This window comes from Phaenicophaeus curvirostris, chromosome Z (assembly GCF_032191515.1).
Source record: "Phaenicophaeus curvirostris isolate KB17595 chromosome Z, BPBGC_Pcur_1.0, whole genome shotgun sequence".
Lineage (NCBI taxonomy): Eukaryota > Metazoa > Chordata > Aves > Cuculiformes > Cuculidae > Phaenicophaeus > Phaenicophaeus curvirostris.
In genome coordinates, this window is record NC_091431.1 from 71,163,911 (window position 1) to 71,180,560 (window position 16,650).

A 16,650-nucleotide genomic window follows, 5' to 3' on the forward strand; every position below is an offset into this window, starting at 1 on the left:
ACAAGATGAAAAGAATACCTGCAGCTCCAAAATAACAAAAACCCATTATATTTAGCTTCATCATTTTGACATTTTTTTACAGGAAAAATGTGTCAAGAAGAACTGTCATTCTCCTGCTGTTTGATCAGCACAACTGAGGGATGGTTGAGGAAGCACATCTGCCTTCAGATGCCTTCCCAGCAGTCATGGTGCCTCTGCTGTATCTCACAGTCACCTGAGAGTAAAGGACCAGACACAAACCAAAGGGCTGCAACAAGATGAAACAAGGGGAATTCCTCCTGTAACCTCCACCTCTGCTAGCCTCTGTCCCCTAAGGGGTCTAGCAGGTGACCGTGCGCCCAACAGCAGGTTTGTAAGGCAAAGTATGAGGTTTAGCACTCAGCATCAACATGACTTGCCTAGTGATCCATAAGGCAACAACCAAATATCTGGGTCTGCAATTTCTGTATGGCACCTGGGAGATGTTGTCCAACGAGTACAGTGTGCTTAAATATCAGGCTGAAGACCATCACATGCATTTGTGTATCAGTGAAATTATTGACACTAATATACTGCCATAGTATGCTGAGAGATTTAAACAGTGCTCTTCAGACCTGTTCTTGATTTACAAAATCTAGCTCGAGGTGGGCAGTCTGCAGACCGATCAGACCTCCTTATCCATTAAAAGTTAAGGTCCTTTTGTGTCTCAGTATGTCTTCTCCTCTCCTGCCTATTTGAATCACTGAGATCCCCTGTAAGGATTTTTATCACTCAGTGGCAAGTTGTTTGAAAGGACTCTGTCAAGTGAAAGAATTGATATGGTACTAACTATTCTCAAACTTCTCAGCAGTCCCTGGAGGTCTATCTTAGCTTGGAAGTTTTATCACAGCAATATTTTACAGCTTCTGTAACTTAAGTCTTTCTGAAGTTTATTGTTGGCAGGTATAGAATATTCTCCTAGGCTTTATGGTTTCATCTATTTTTCTTCTCTTCTTTCATCCACATCCACACAGGTCAAAGAACTCTTCAAAGTACTCCTTTGAACATCTGGCTCCTCAAAGACATCCCTGCTGTATTCTCTGATAACTTGGATCTCATCCAGTTTTGCTAGATAAAGGCTTATGAGTATTTGGTGAACACCTTATTAGCTAAACAGGAGAGCAGAAACAGGTTCCTACATTTTTCACTAACATCTGGTCTGAGAACAGTGGGAGGGAAAAAGCCAGCAGCGAATGATCTGCATGCACTGGTTGCAAACTGGTAGCTGCTCTCCCAGATGAAACCACATATTTGAAGTACCATTTAAAATCTTCAGCAGGGAGCTATCATACCATCTTTTATGTTAGTTATGAGGCATATAAATGAGGGGTTTGCTACTATCCTTCCAAAATACAAAACTGAACATTCTGCCTTTCCCCTACTTTTTCAGCTGTTCAGTTGAAACTAGCTGCTTTCAGTTTCTGAAGCACCCGTGGGATGGGGAATCAATAGACACCACACAGACCTTTGTTCTCGTAAGTATCCAAGGAAGATTTAGTGAAGGGGCAATTTATTCCATAGTCACCTATAGTCAGATTCTCATGAGAAACCTGATATGTACTACAAAGAAGGAAATTAAAACATGCCATTGATTTCACTGAGTTTTGATATCATTTCTTCTTGTTCAATTTTCTATTTTGTGCTGTGATTTCCATAACTTTTTGCACTGAAATGTGTTCCCAAGCCATCCTGCATATTGTAAGAGACCAGGACAGAACAAAGACCCCAATGGCCCTATGCTTCTTTAATCCCCTGAGAGAAAGTATTTATTAAAGGGAGAGGATGTGCCTGGCACTTAGAAGTCGAAGATGAGGAAAATGAGCAGAGGCTGTCTTGGTCTTGTCTGCCTCAAACACCCTCAGGGCATTAAAGAGACACTACATTACAAATTTTTGAGACATGGCAGTCTTGCAGCTATAAAAGTGGAAGGATAGAGACCAGCAGAACATCTCTACAAACTGAACCCCCTGTCAGCATGACAGATGTTGGAATCAGAACTTCTTCATTATTTTCCTTTTTTCCTCTCTTTATTCCCTCTTCTTTTTCATTTTTTTTAATTAAGTGTAGAGCCTCCTCTTTTCCTCCTTTTGATTAATTCATGGCCTATCATAGCACTGTGTTCAGTGCTGCACATTTTACATGTATGTTGTATTGTGTTTGGTATTCTGTTTGGACCCTCACCTTTTTAGTGCAGTGTTTTTGTACAAGGCCACATATTTAGCCTGTGTAATTAAGTACTGTGGGCACATACTAACAATAAGTGGTTTTGTGTTTATGGACCTTCAGTGTTCTTTTCACTGCATTTCTAACCAGAGGGAATTAACAAACTTTAGTCCCCTCTCCCCTTACATGATGAGCCAAATGTTCACAACAGTAATAATTTCTTTGACCTCTTCCCTTCATTTTGTTGGCCAACCAAACTGCATCATCTTCAAGATGAAGAAAATAATCATTGATTTCTCTTGCTGTTTGTATCAGCCATCTCATCCTTATAACCTCCACCAAACTTCTATGGAGTGTGCACTTGAATACTTTTCTAGTGTATTTTTGTCATTATATCTGCTCTTATTCTCTTTCTAGAAGGCATTATGACACATTCAGAATGTCAAATAGTGTAAGGCATTCTAAATTCACTTGGTTTTCATACACTTACTCATACTGTATTCTCCTCTACCACCTCTGACCATCCTTCCCATTACTAACAGTCAGTTTATTCTTTCTTCTTTATATTGTCTTTTGCTTTGGGTTATGACTTTTGTAATTTTTCAGAGACAGAAACTTCATTTTCCTTTCTGTGATTGAAATAAATTCATTATCGTACTATAATGTGCAATTCTTTTCTGGAGATAGATATGAATCAGCTGTAAGATTTCCACTATCTTCAGAAGAGCTACCCACTTACACTGACTGACTATCTAAAATGTGCAAGATTATTCATTCAATGTCCTAGATAAAGAGGTATCTATGATTAGTCAGCAGTGACTAGTCAGTTTGCAGGAAGCACCAGCTTCTAATTCAAAAAGCTGAGTGACTTTGGAACTCCTTATCATTAAAAATATTACTTGTTTTCCACATCATGAATATGAAATTAATGGGAAACTTATGAAGAGGATAGAAGACGCAGTGTCTTTAGTTTCATAAAAACACCTGGACCGTTTTTCCAATTTCTGAGAGTGATGTAATAAAATAAGTGAAATAAAGTTGAAAAACAATGAGTTAATCTGAACAGAGCTCAAGATGGAAAGGTTAACCTTGATGTTTTGAGGTAGTAGTGAAACTAATGGAAGGAACTGCCTAGGAAACTTTGGAAGGGGCCTAATGAAGTCACAAGCTTAATTTATGAAACAAATCTTGAATCTATGACCTCTGTTCTGATTTATTCTTTCCAAGACCAGGAATTCCAAACTGCCTTGTTTGCAGCAAGAGTAGACAAATGTAAAACTTCTGTTCACTCTGTTTCAAAGATATGAAACAGACTGCCTTCCTCTTCTATTAATTATACTTAAACTATGCGGGCAAAATTATTTTGTCTTCTTTTATATAAAGAAGATAATGTAATATTAATGCAAAATACTTTCTTGACCCTCCTAAAACTGTCTTTTAACTGGAATTGAGTTTCGACTGCAGCCTTGACAAATAATGGCTTTGGAACTTGGTCACGTAGTTGTTGAAACAGTTGTAAGTCTAAAAGAACTGCAAAAAAAATGATGCACGACAAAGTGTAGGAATGGGAAAATATCATTGTCACATTAATTATCTATTGACAGAAGATATACGGTAGGTGATGCAACGGCTTTGGATGTTCTTGTCTTTATTACCTCTTGGGGGAAAAGTTCAGATCATGAAATTAGTTTGGTGCTCTTGAGTGGACATTTGTCCTCATCACAAAACAACCTCATAATTCAGCATCGTGTAACAAAATTGGAGAGCTCAAATTGAGGAGGCTTAGAACCAGGAGCATCAGGGAGTGATAAATCAGGCTGGAGGTGCAGGGCAATGCTGCTTGGGGTGACTTTCACAACATCTGTGAGACAATGCCATCCCCATCACAAATCATTTTTGCCAGGCAGACATCCTAAAGGAGCTCCACATATTTGAAGGGACAGATTAAGCTAGAAATAGTGCTAAAAAGAGGCTGATCAGAATGGCTCTAAAATATTATTCTGTTTAACTGCCAATCAATTTTATGATAACATAGATTTTAATACTGCATTAAGCTAACATTCTATGATTTTGCCTTTCCTCTGCTAATTTTGAGGGATTTTTTCAGAGTCATGAACAGTGAGCAGTAAGCATGATGCACGTTTCTATAAATAACCGTCCCTGATGGGGGATGTCTAACTATGGCTAACTGTTGTAATTATTAGTATTTGAAGTATTTTAGCATAACTATCTATCCCAGGCATCCATATTTCAATTGCTATTACAAGTTCAGGCAAAAACTGGTTCAATCCTATGGCTAACTCTAAACTTTTTGTGATTTACATGAAACTAATCTATGGTCTTCAGTTTAGGTTTTAACAGTTGATAGAACTATCTCAGTACCACCTTCTCAGGTGGCACATTTCTTTACTGACACTGTAAGAAAATTCACTGGCAGCTATTTCGCTTATCACAAATATTACACTCCGGCCCCCAGAGACTGTAATGTTCAACCTGGGAGAAGACATTGACATAGTTGTAGAGCATAAATCATCAATGAGACAATAAACTCTGCTGATGACAAACTTCTGCTTGTTGCATACGTTTTCTTCTGTCAGTCATGATAAAGGGAGGGCTCAAATATCTAAGAAGGGCTAGGACTGAAAGACATAAAGAAAAAAAATATATTTTTTAATATTTTTTTTATATATATTGTATGTCTATATTAAGTAACGCATATAGCGGACAAAATGAAAATTCCTTCATTTTATTCAAGCTATGAATTATTACAACTTAGTCTCAAAATATATGGGGGTTTTGTGTGTAAAGAAATTATTTTCAATCAACTGTAAATACTTAAAACCATTAACGTATTTCATTAAGAGGCAATCTGAGACAATACAGAAAGGTTCTGTTCTTAAATCCCAAGGCCTGTATGCAAAGCCCATGAAAAAGGAAAATGTAAGTACTTTGATATTCTACCTTGACTTACAGCCTTCCCAGATTACTTGTCAACCAAATACAACATGTGATCTGCCATAACTGGGAAGAAGGGTAATTAACAGTCGTATATTAAGTATTTGTGAGAGACTCCGTGGATACATTTGCAAAGTGTGATTATTTTATTTTATTTATTAGCTGGCTTTAATTATAGTCCTGAAGGAAATTGAATTATGGTCCAAATGCAACACAGTCTGAGAGGGAGTAAATTATATCTGCCACCTTCATGGAACTGTAAGCAGCACAGCAAAATAAAGTGATCCGTTCCCTCATTCAAATCTTCCAGACATGATTAGACGAGAGACTAGTCAGAGATAGAAAAGTCTTTAGACACAGACCTATTGCTTTTTAATTCTGTCAGCTGTGTCTGACAGCTAAATACTATCTTCTGTGATGAAATTGTAATGATTAATTAGGTAAAACAGCTGCACCCAGCCTTTTGTGCAGTTATGACTTATGTTATACTCACAGACTATAACCTCCTCTATCTCTGCTCAATTAACTGAGGTCAAGCATTACAGATTATTGGGGAACTGGGCAATGGTAAATCAGAATGGCCTTCCCCACATAAAGGAAGGTTTGGTCTTTCAGAGACAAGACTTAATGCCAAGCAGTTACAGCCCCATTCTCTGCCATAGACATTGAGCCAACAAATCATTAAAGATGGGGTTTAACATACCTGAATTAAAGTTAGGCTTGGAGAACAAGCTGTTCATTATGGATCTGTCATGTTAAATAGGTAAATCTTTAGTACACAGTTGAAGGTTACGTGTTAGCCACCAACAAGAGTTAGTGCTACCTGTGAAAGTCTCATCAGAGGCTGTCACTGACAAGCTTAATACTTGCTGCCAGCCAGCCGAATAGCCTGTCACCTGTAGCAGTTTAGACAGTTTTGAAATGCTTGTCAAACAGACAACTTCGCAATATTGAAACAGCAGGTAACTTATTTAAAGTGACAGATAAAAACAACTTTGGGATTGCTGTTGATAAATTCACTTGTTTTATTAAAACTGGTGAATAATAGAAGTAACAATATCCAAATATCAGAACATCAGAAGTAACAACTGAAACCCAAGTCAGCAGTTATTTTCCCAGGGGGAACACCTAGCAAAGTCAGAGGCATGTTACTCTTACCAAAAAAAGTCAACCATTCTTGGAGAGGAAGAGAGGTGTAGGTCCATCAACACACCCATCAGGTAAGGTGGTCATTGACTCCTTCCCCACAAAATTATTTCAGGTGCCAGCTTTATACTTTGTGGAAATTCTTTGGTGCTTCTTGGTAAGATGAGGCTAAGTCAATTATTACATGTTGATTGGTTCTTGATGAGGCTACTTGTGTCTCCAGAAGTGGGAGTTCAGAAGTTGGGGCAGGGAGCTCAGTCTGAAACTTCAGGGTTGTTTTTGTTCTTAAATGAAGCAACATCAGGCTGTGAGGCCTCTGCCTCACCCCAGGTGTCACTCAGATGACTTGGGAGACCACCACTCAATCTACCTGTATTGTGAGGTGAGGTTGTTTGTTATTTGAATAGAACCACTCTCTTCTGCAAACTCTTCCCTCTTCCAGACTTATAGTGAGCTTGGCATTTGCCTTCCACAAGGCATGGCAAATCTGTTATACAACAGGAGCAACATAGAGTCACTGGAAAGTACCAGCCATTTCAGGTGTCAATTCTTCCTGTACTAACCATCCAAGCCAGACAGGACAAATCACCAGCCAGAGGAACCTTTCTTTCTCCTTATTAACCAAATAGGGACTCTAAATGAATAGATACCGTGTTCAAATTTTGTATGATCACAGTGGAAAGAAATAAGTGCATATTATTCTCCCCAATACATTTTCAGATGCCTGAAATTGATGTCATGAAAGATGTCATGGAAGATCCTTGGAAGGTGTGATGCTTTAGTCTTCTTGAAAAGACTAACCAACTATCAAGTATCTTTCAAAATGTAGCATGTAGGTGCTGGTTGTGGAGACATTCAGAACTTGGAGGTTTCACGGACCTGGTGCACCGAAAAACATGACTGTGTAAGCTGTGTCTATACTAGCAATTTGAACAGACCAAGGAAGACATCTGAGCACATTAAACTGTCAAAATTATACTAGCTTGGTTTCAGAAAATGGCAGGCTACCACTGCTGTAACGAGTTGCTGATCATGGTGCAGAACCTAGCATAGCCCAGGGACCACTTTGAACAGCAGTTTGTGTGTGATAACCATGCTGTGAAGGCTAAGAGAGTTTAATAGTATGGAAAGATGTTGCTTCATGCCAGATGACCTTAGTGTCAGAGAATGTGCATGTTTAATGTATGAATCCATTTAAGGTTTAATCTTAGATTGTATCTATGCCCTCTTCTGCAACCTTTTCTGTATTGCAAATTGTCTTGAAGCAAAGTACCCCTAAAACTACAAAGACAGGCCTGTGTTGAAATAATATGACCTGCAGTAGGGTGGGTGAAATGACATAATAATCAATACTAAATGGTTTTCAATTGACTCAAAGCTTAGGCATCTGCCTGAAAAAGACCAATGAGCATCCCTCAAGGTTTCTCAGGACAGTAATTTCCATGGTCTCTTATGTATGGCAAGACTGCTTCATTCCCCTCCATGCAGTGTGCAGTATTGGAACAGTCACAGATGTTACCCTTTGTTATTTATTGTCTCATAGCTGCCATCTGTTCAGTACAGCCTCTTGTTGTCTCTCCACCGATACTTAGCTCACAAAGTCTTCGGATAAACACATCTCTTTGTCTCTAGGAAGCTTAGCCTAAAAATCTCTGTGGCCATACATGTAAAAGAATAATAATTATTACAATAGTATAAATGCAAACTTCTGCTTTTGAGATCAGAAAACAGAAAATTCATCTTAAGTGTATGTATATGTTTGTATGCTCCTGAAATAGTCTTTTCAAAATGGATATATAACTACATGTAGTCTAATAAGACACAGTAAAGTTATGTATTTTGTGGAGAAATTTTAACAAGTCAAAAAAATATTGCTGGATTTTCTTGTAAAGAAAGGAAAGTCAAGAACAAAACATCAGACTGTAATGAATTGAAATCCTTCATGAAATCATAAACCTTTCAAATTCAGTAGAGCAAAACAGCTTGCCCCCATACCATCCAAAATGCAAACCCTGCAAATTAGTCAAAGAAGAAAAGTGAAAAAAAGGAACATTTACTAACGAACATACATAGTTTTCTAATTACATCAATTTTCACTCCAGGACATACATAAATGATGCTGACCACAAGTATGGTTTCATGGAAATCACAATCTTTATTTTTTGACAAAATGCATCAATCTTTCAGTCGTAAAATTTATAAATTAATTCAATAGTCCAGGGGGCAGGGAGGAAAGGAAGGTTGATGAAACTCTACTCTACTTCATGCCAGCTTTGAAAAGGAGTATTTAAAAGACCTGTCCAACTGATCAATGAAATTATTCACTTGGATGGTCAAGTACTGTGAAAGATGGTGACTTACCTGATGCAATTCTCTAGTATGCTGGTGGATGACTGCTACATCACAGGTGTTACCACATGCTGAGACAGAGCTGCGCAGCTCTAGGGAGGGCTCTGGAAAGAATCAGAGAGACTATGCCTTTGTGTGCTCCTTAGTGGGATGAAGGAATGTGGCCAATGGTGGAACACTGGAACAGGTTGCCCAGAGAATTGGTCAGTATCCCATCCCTGAAAATATTCAAGGTCAGCTTGGACAGGGCTCTGAGCAACCTGACCTAGTTAAAGTTCTTTTGAGAGACTAGTTGACCTTTAAGGGTCTTTTCTAACCCAAATGCTAATGAGCAATGAGCAGAAGAGACAGAGCAGTGGACATGAAACCTCCAGACAACTAGTACACGACTTGTACTGTGCTTGCCAACTCTTCCTGCTATATGGAATGGAATGTAATGAGAATGGAACTCTCTAGGGTCAAAACTGGGTGTCCCCATGATTCCATTTGGGCCTGGTTCACACACACACATTTGCAAACAGACACATGCACTTGTAGGCTGAGCACCGTCAAACCCTAAACCTACATGTGAATATCAAAGCTGAAGGTGAAATTGTAGAAGTCCTTAAATGGTCAAAAGGTCCATTGAGATTAATGTTATTCTTTCCTGGGATAGTGCATGATCTATGCATGTAGAGAGGAGTCAATAAGTGCATCCCTTGTCCTAAGTCTGGTGGAAGTTGGTTCAGCTTTAGATGCTGGCTTAAATCCCAGCATTTGATGACCAGCTAGAGACCACAGGGAAAATCCCCACAGTATTATCTCCACTAAGATTTGCAGAGGAGTGATAAGAGCAGATGCTGAGTGACTTTATGTACAATATAAAAGGAGCCACGGGGCAACCATGAATTGAGCCTTCAAGGAGCTATTTCTGCATGATGGCTGAAGAGAAGGAACTCCAGGACCTGGTCTGGAGATTGCTGTATCAATGCTTCCTTTTTGAACTATTACAGGTTACTGTGGTCAGCTCCTGATGGATGGCTCATGGGGAATTGCCATCAGGTTGTACTTTCTTTTTTTTTCTTCAAGGATCCTTTCAGTTTCCGCCACAGGCTATCCTTCCTCTTCATCTTCTTCTCTGCCATGGACAGTGAGGACTCCTTCCTTCGGATTTCCCTCACTAGTCCATGAAAGACATCATCAATGTAGAAGCGGAGGGCAGCTGAAGTCTCAAAAAAAGAGCAGGAGTATTCTCTGGCTAAGCTCATTCCTTCCTCAGTTGAGACCTACAGGGATGAGAAAAGTCCATAAGTATTACTTAATGTACAGAGCATGAACAAACACAAGAAGTTTACGGTATATGTAGTCTGACATTGGATAGTGCAAATCACCAGTCTCTGCTTTTACAGGAATATATTCTAACAGTATCCAACAGAGAAGAATCAGGAGTAAAGAATCAGACTGAATCCACGAGAAGCTTGAACAGAGTATACTGGTGATATTCCTGTGCTCAAATATATTATTTCTCTGATTCTGATGCACAAATTTTGCCTGATATTTACTCTCTTTAGTGCAGTAATCCTGTAGGTTGATAGCAATGGTACCTTTACAAATGTCATTAAAGTAGAACAGAATTCTGGAAAGACTTACATAGAATAAGGTCCTAGAAAATCCCTTTTTAGCATTAACCTAACCCTGGAGGCAACTTGACTCTTTAAGCACACCACCTTTGATACCTTAACATTTTTCAGCCACATTAATTTCTGAATGCACCTTTAAATAGTCTGGTCTTGGCAGGCCTATAGTCCTATCATTTAGCTCGTGCCTGAGCTATACAGTCATCCAAAAACCTATTTGTTTTTCAGTTCATTTTCCCTAAGTGGACTTGTGTGCTTACTGTTCTCAGAGAACACAGAGGAAATGTGTGTTTGCATTTTGAAGTAACGGAAAGAGAATGAATCACCATGAACCCTATTTCTTAAACCTTACTCCAAAAATTTCTGTACTGGCTACCTTTTGGCATTTCATCTGCAAACCGGGTGAGTGAAAGGGTGCTTGGCAAACTGATTTATGTGTGGTCTAAATAGTGTTCAAATGCTTATCATTAGGAGTACTACTGCTGACCACTTAAAGTAGTTTTTTTCTCTTTGGGAGCTAATGCAGTAACAGGGAGCAAGTCTGCAGAAAAAACTAGGAGCTACTCCTATGACCTTCTAAATGTTAATGTGGCTTTACAGCCAGTAGACTCTCCTTCCTTCTCAGGTTTTGAACAAAAAACTGAATGAACTAACTACATGCATGACAGGTATGACATGTATTCAAATCCTAGTTCAGAAATTCCAGACTTTGTTTTTTATTTGGATATCATGATTTATTTATATAACTTTCCAACCATCTGGATAAAAAGGCAAAAAAGTAGTTTGAGACTATCTTGTGAAAGGCTATTTAACAGGCTATGGAAGGTCTCAATTGCTACCGTCTATCACAAGACTGATCTTGGATTAGTTTTACTTTTTCTCTTATTTCTAGCTTTATGCATAAAAAGTGCCATTTATATTTATGGGGAAAATAAAACTTGGAGACACAAACAAACTCTCCTATACTTACCACAAGGAAAATGCCCTTTATGACCAAGTTATGACAACACCTCATTGCATATTTTGCATCTGCCTGTAAAGCTGCACAGAGTGAGAAACAGGATTTGGGGTGAAACAGAAAATTAGTTCATACCAGGCTGGAGGTAAAGGTGCACCAAGCAAGCACCTACGTAACACAGACTATAGAATTCCTCCCCATCACATTTGCATTGAGTTATAAACTTTGTAAGAGTATTAGGATCATTCCTTTGTGCCACGGGTGTAATCTTAATTTAGTTAAGAATATTGTAAGGGTAAGCAGGGATGTCGTAAGCCAACCTGAATAACACTCACTGACACAATGAAAGATTGTTACCGCTTTCCAACTGCTATAATTGCCAACCTTTAGCAAAAGGAGATGGGTAGCAATATGGTCCTTGTTTTTCTCTGGGCAGCTGTGTAAGCAAAATACGTGATTCAAAATGTCTATTGGGCACCATTGAAAAATTGATTGTCTGGATAGAAGACTATTTCAGTCCATTTTGGAGTTTTTAATCATTTTTTTTCTTTGCTATGCCTTGTTTGAGCTGAAAGAGGATTTTATTTTATATTTTTAAATACACTGCAGTTCTGAGCAAATGATTGCACAGAGCTGCAATTTCAGTGAAGATTTTATACATTCATTAACTATAAGGGAAAAAAATGTACATAAATTGAAACATCCTTATGTTAAAGAATGGTTAGGTCATAAATACTATTAACGTGCAAGCACAGCAATACTCAAATAGAAAAAAATGCCCTTCCCTTTGCTATGTGATTTGTTACACATTTTTTTCTCTTTCTTTCTTTCTTTCTTTCTTTCTTTCTTTCTTTCTTTCTTTCTTTCTTTCTTTCTTTCTTTCTTTCTTTCTTTCTTTCTTTCTTTCTTTCTTTCTTTCTTTCTTTCTTTCTTTCTTTCTTTCTTTCTTTCTTTCTTTCTTTCTTTCTTTTATTTTTTTTTCTTTCTTTTATTTTTTTTTCTTTCTTAGGAGTGAAACAGTGTTTTATCCCAATTGCAAAGAAAAAACTGCAGGGAAAACATAATATGCTTTCCAATGAAACTACAATGGCTTAGAGAACTGAAGAATACTCAGGAGAAATAAGTTGTATACAAAAATTTCCTCACAGTCTCTACATCTTAAGGCTCGTAACTTGTCCAAATTTGACTGGATTTCTATAAAAGCAGTAAAAGTTTGGTTTTGCACATTAGTTTCCTGGCAAATTACAGAGACAACATTAAAGTTATTAATGGCAATAATTAATTTCAAAGCATGGTATTTTTTTTAAACCTTAGCCTCAGGAACTGATTAGCTGCTTCAGTGAAATTTTATGAACTAAATCAGCATGAGGAAGACACCTGGCATGAGAATTTTTCAGGATATTTAGCTGAATTTTTACAGCTTCAGGGCTGAAAATAAGCTTCTCTGAAATCTAATGCTGTCACAATTATCATTACTGCTTCCAGCACCAATGAAAATATAGCTATAGTAATTTAATTAATTTGTTTGCTGAAGAAACTGTAAATATAGAGAGGAGTTTAGAGGAAAAATACATATAGTTCACAGTTTGGTCAAGAGACTAGACACTGATGGAATGAGAAACAAGGGATAAAGCCCTTGATGAGGTCACTGACACTCACATAATTCCAGGGATTTACCTTGTTTCCATCTTATTGCCAGAAGAGAAACTATATAATAGAAATCCCTCCCAAATCTTCACAGCTTAGGGACTTGTTGACAAATTGCAGCTTCCATGGGTTTGTATCAGTGGAAGATATGATCTGTCAGCATGACATAGACAGACAGGTCAGGGAGAGAGGTCATTGTGTTGAATATATATCTGGGAAGCAGAGCTTTATATCTCATCTTTAGAGTAACTCTCCGTGATTGAATCTGGCATTCTTTCCCAAAGTATAATTCTGGTTGTATTGATTCCAATTTAGCTTGTTCCTTTGCTGGTAAACCTTAGGAAGAGAATGAAAGGGGAAGACTGGTGAAGTTAATGAAAAATTCTAAAGGATGGGAGATGTTTCCTGAGTTTGATCCAAACTTTAAAAACTGATTATCTAGGCAGGTTTTGGATCAGGACTTACAGAAGCAGGTCATGAAGCTTGTAGTATAACCAAAGGACAAAATGCCTTTTAAGAACAAGTCCATAAATGGGGCACTGAAGCCTCATGAACATGATGTGTGAGCCCTGGGAAAACAACCTTTTCATGTTGTCATTGCAAAGTGCATTATTATGAATTTGGGCTCATGTAAGTTGTGAGGGAAGATATACAAGTTACAACAGCACATGGACTGTGGATAGACTTGACTGAATTTAGAAGTTTTTAACCTCTGGATACTTCAAAGCAGCTGGAACTCAGCACAGCTTCACCAAAACAGGAAGTATTCACTGTCTACAAACCACATTTTTTAGCATTAAGATTCTGTTTGTGGTTTCTGCAAACCCTCCTTGGAAAATTACAAATGAGATTAAATGCAATCTTGACAGCCTGTGAAAGCTGTGATGGATGAGCTGCCATCTTTAAGACAGCCAGTTCCCACTAAGATCAGCTCCTGCACAACTAAAAAGGAGAGTACAAAGCCACCTGGGCTGGATGGTGGGTGGGGAGGCACTGGCAATCATTGTCCTCTATAGGCAGAACATAAAAATACCAGTATCTGAGAAGGAAAGTGCAAAGAAACTAAACAGATCAATAGTCTACTTTTGCCCTTGGACTGTCATTTGCTGGAAAATCTCCATCAGGAACAGACTATTTTGTGTTCAGCTTTGTCTCTCCTTTGGTCAAAGCAGAAACAGAAGCATCCCAAAGTAGATTTCAATGACAGAGATCATATTAGCAGAGTCAATACCATCACCTTGGGAGAGGTAGTGGTGGTCTTAATGCAGGAAAACAATACATTTCCACTAGTATATCTCATCCCTGCAACAGCATGGACTATTTGAGGTGGCTTTTACAGCTTTCCCCTGTGATTGGGACCTCCAGGTTGCCATGGTGGGGGTTTGGAGGATGCAAGTTGCGTGCTATGCATTGCAAGGATTTCCCTACATTTCCGTTACAGATTTCAACCATTAATCCTCATTAACTTTGCGATGGGCGATAATAATAATAATAATAATAATAATAATAATAATAATAATAATAATAATAAAAAAAAAAAACAGGAGGGCTAAAGCACAACTAGAAATCAGATTGGCAAAGTCTGTGAAAGATAATAAAAATATATCTATAAATACATTAAAAATATAAAAGAAGGACTAGGCAGACTATTCAGTCCCTATCGAATGCAGAAGGAACAACAGTGACAGGGGATGAGGAAAAGGCTGAGGTGCTTAACGCCTTCTTTGCCTCAGCCTTTAATAGTAAGGAAAATTGTTCCCTTGGTGTGCAAACCCAGGAGCTGGATGAGCAGAATGAGGCTCCCATGATCCAAGAGGAGGTGGTCAGAGACTTACATGCCTAGCCAGACCCCCACAAGTCTATGGGGCCAGATAGGATCCACCCAAGATTATTGAAGGAGCTGGCAGATGTGCTGGCCAAACCCCTTTCTATCATCTTCCAACAGTCCTGGAAGACTGGGGAAGTCCCACTGGACTGGAGGCTGGCTGATGTTGTGCCCATCTACAAGAGGGGTCGCAGGGAACTACAGGCCTGTCAGTCTGACCTCAGTGCCAGGGAAAGTCATGGAGCAGGTGATCTTGAGTGCTATCATGAAGCCCATGCAAGAGAACCAGGTGATCAGGCCCAGTCAACATGGATTCACGAAAGGCAGGTCTTGCCACACTAACCTGATCGCCTTCTATGACAAAGTGACTCAGCTGCTGGATGAGGAAAAGTCTGTGGATGGATCATCCTGGACTTCAGTAAAGCCTTTGACACAGTGTCTCACAGCATTCTGCTTCGGAAACTGTCACCTCTGGCCTGGACAGGCGCACACTCTCCTGGGTGGAAAACTGGTTGGCTGGAGGGCCCAGAGAGTGGTGGGAAATGGTGTGAAATCCAGCTGGAGGCCAGTGACAAGTGGGGTTCCCCAGGGCTCAGTGCTGGGTCCAGCCCTGTTCAATGTCTTTATCAGTGACCTGGATGAAGGCATCAGGTGCACCCTTACCAAGTTTGCGGACAACACTAAGCTGGGTAGAAGTGTGGATCTGCTGGAGGGTCGTGAGGCTCTGCAAAGGGATCTGAACAGGCTGGACCGCTGGGCAGAGTCCAATGGCAGGAGGTTTAACAAGGCCAAATGCCGGGTCCTGCACTTGGGGCACAACAACCCTGTGCAGCTACAGACTAAAAATCTGTCTAGAAAGCTGCCTGGAGGAGAGGGACCTGGGGGTGTTGTTTGACAGCCTATGAATATTAATAATAGTGATAATAATAGATCCAAAAAATTTGTTCAGTGATGTTTTTTCTGAAGACACGATCCTGATCACAGACCAGAGACAGATCAGGATGCATGTTACCTAAAAGAGTGCTTATCTAAATCCTACTGAAGCTAACAGGAATTCCAGTGGTTTTTGTTCTGTCTCTGTGTTTTTGACAGACAATAATTAACACAAACTGTAGGCAAAAGATAATTATTGAAAAACATAAGGAAGGAAGCAGCTTCTTGGGCAGCCTAGTCTAGCTCACAGAGAATAATAAAAAGAGTAAGAAAAGCCATGAGTACTCTGAATAATGCCTAGGAAAGTTCCATGTCCTTCTCCTTCAGCCTTGATGGACTTTTTCCCAAGAGGTCCCATTCCAGAAACATGAACCAGGTACCAGGTTGTGTAGTAGCACCTGGATACCAGTTTAGAGGCAGGCAGGCAATCCAGATGAATCTGTTCAAATGTTTGGGGATCTTTTCTATTACAGTCCATTTCTTCAGCATATCTGTATAAATATAATAACTTTTTCTTACAAGTGCATACCTATAATGTGCAATAGGAGAAAGCAGGAGATTTCAAAGTATTCACAATTTCATCAGGTTTTAATAAACAAATTTGCCAGGAGAAAAAGAGAAAAATAATCTCATGGATCTAGAAAGTGAATTCCATCCCAGAAAACGGAATGCAAAAATTGGGATTTGGCTATATGAAGTGAATGATAATTTTATAATTCCAGCACTTACCACTCAGTTTATGCCAAAGGCACACTTATACAGAACCTTCAAGTTTTCTCATTAATGATGAACAACAAACAAGACTGACCAATTTTCAGTAGCACTGGCAAGCATCAAAGCACTACTCAGCAGTCTGGACAGGGACTGTATTTTGATAGATGGGCTGGATACACTGAAGGCTGAGCTTGGCATTCTTACATTGCCACCTGCCTTTCCTTGCACTAAAGTCTTTCACTAGAAACATTTGATTCTTGTGTTTAGAAACATGCAACCCCATTCACTAACCCCAAAGCAGATCTATTATACCTATGTCATTTTTG

General features: G+C 39.0%; 1 protein-coding gene across 2 annotated transcripts in view; it reads right to left on the reverse strand.

Moving 5' to 3' along the window:
- Positions 1-8,965: 8,965 nt before the first annotated feature.
- RIT2 (Ras like without CAAX 2) overlaps positions 8,966-16,650 on the reverse strand; it is a 200,854-nt gene continuing 193,169 nt past the window's right edge. For both annotated transcript variants that reach the window (XM_069880210.1, XM_069880208.1), the window contains one exon: positions 8,966-9,896. In XM_069880210.1, the coding sequence (XP_069736311.1) occupies positions 9,669-9,896 (228 nt within the window). In that variant the 3' untranslated portion in view covers positions 8,966-9,668. The remainder of the gene's footprint in view (positions 9,897-16,650) is intronic.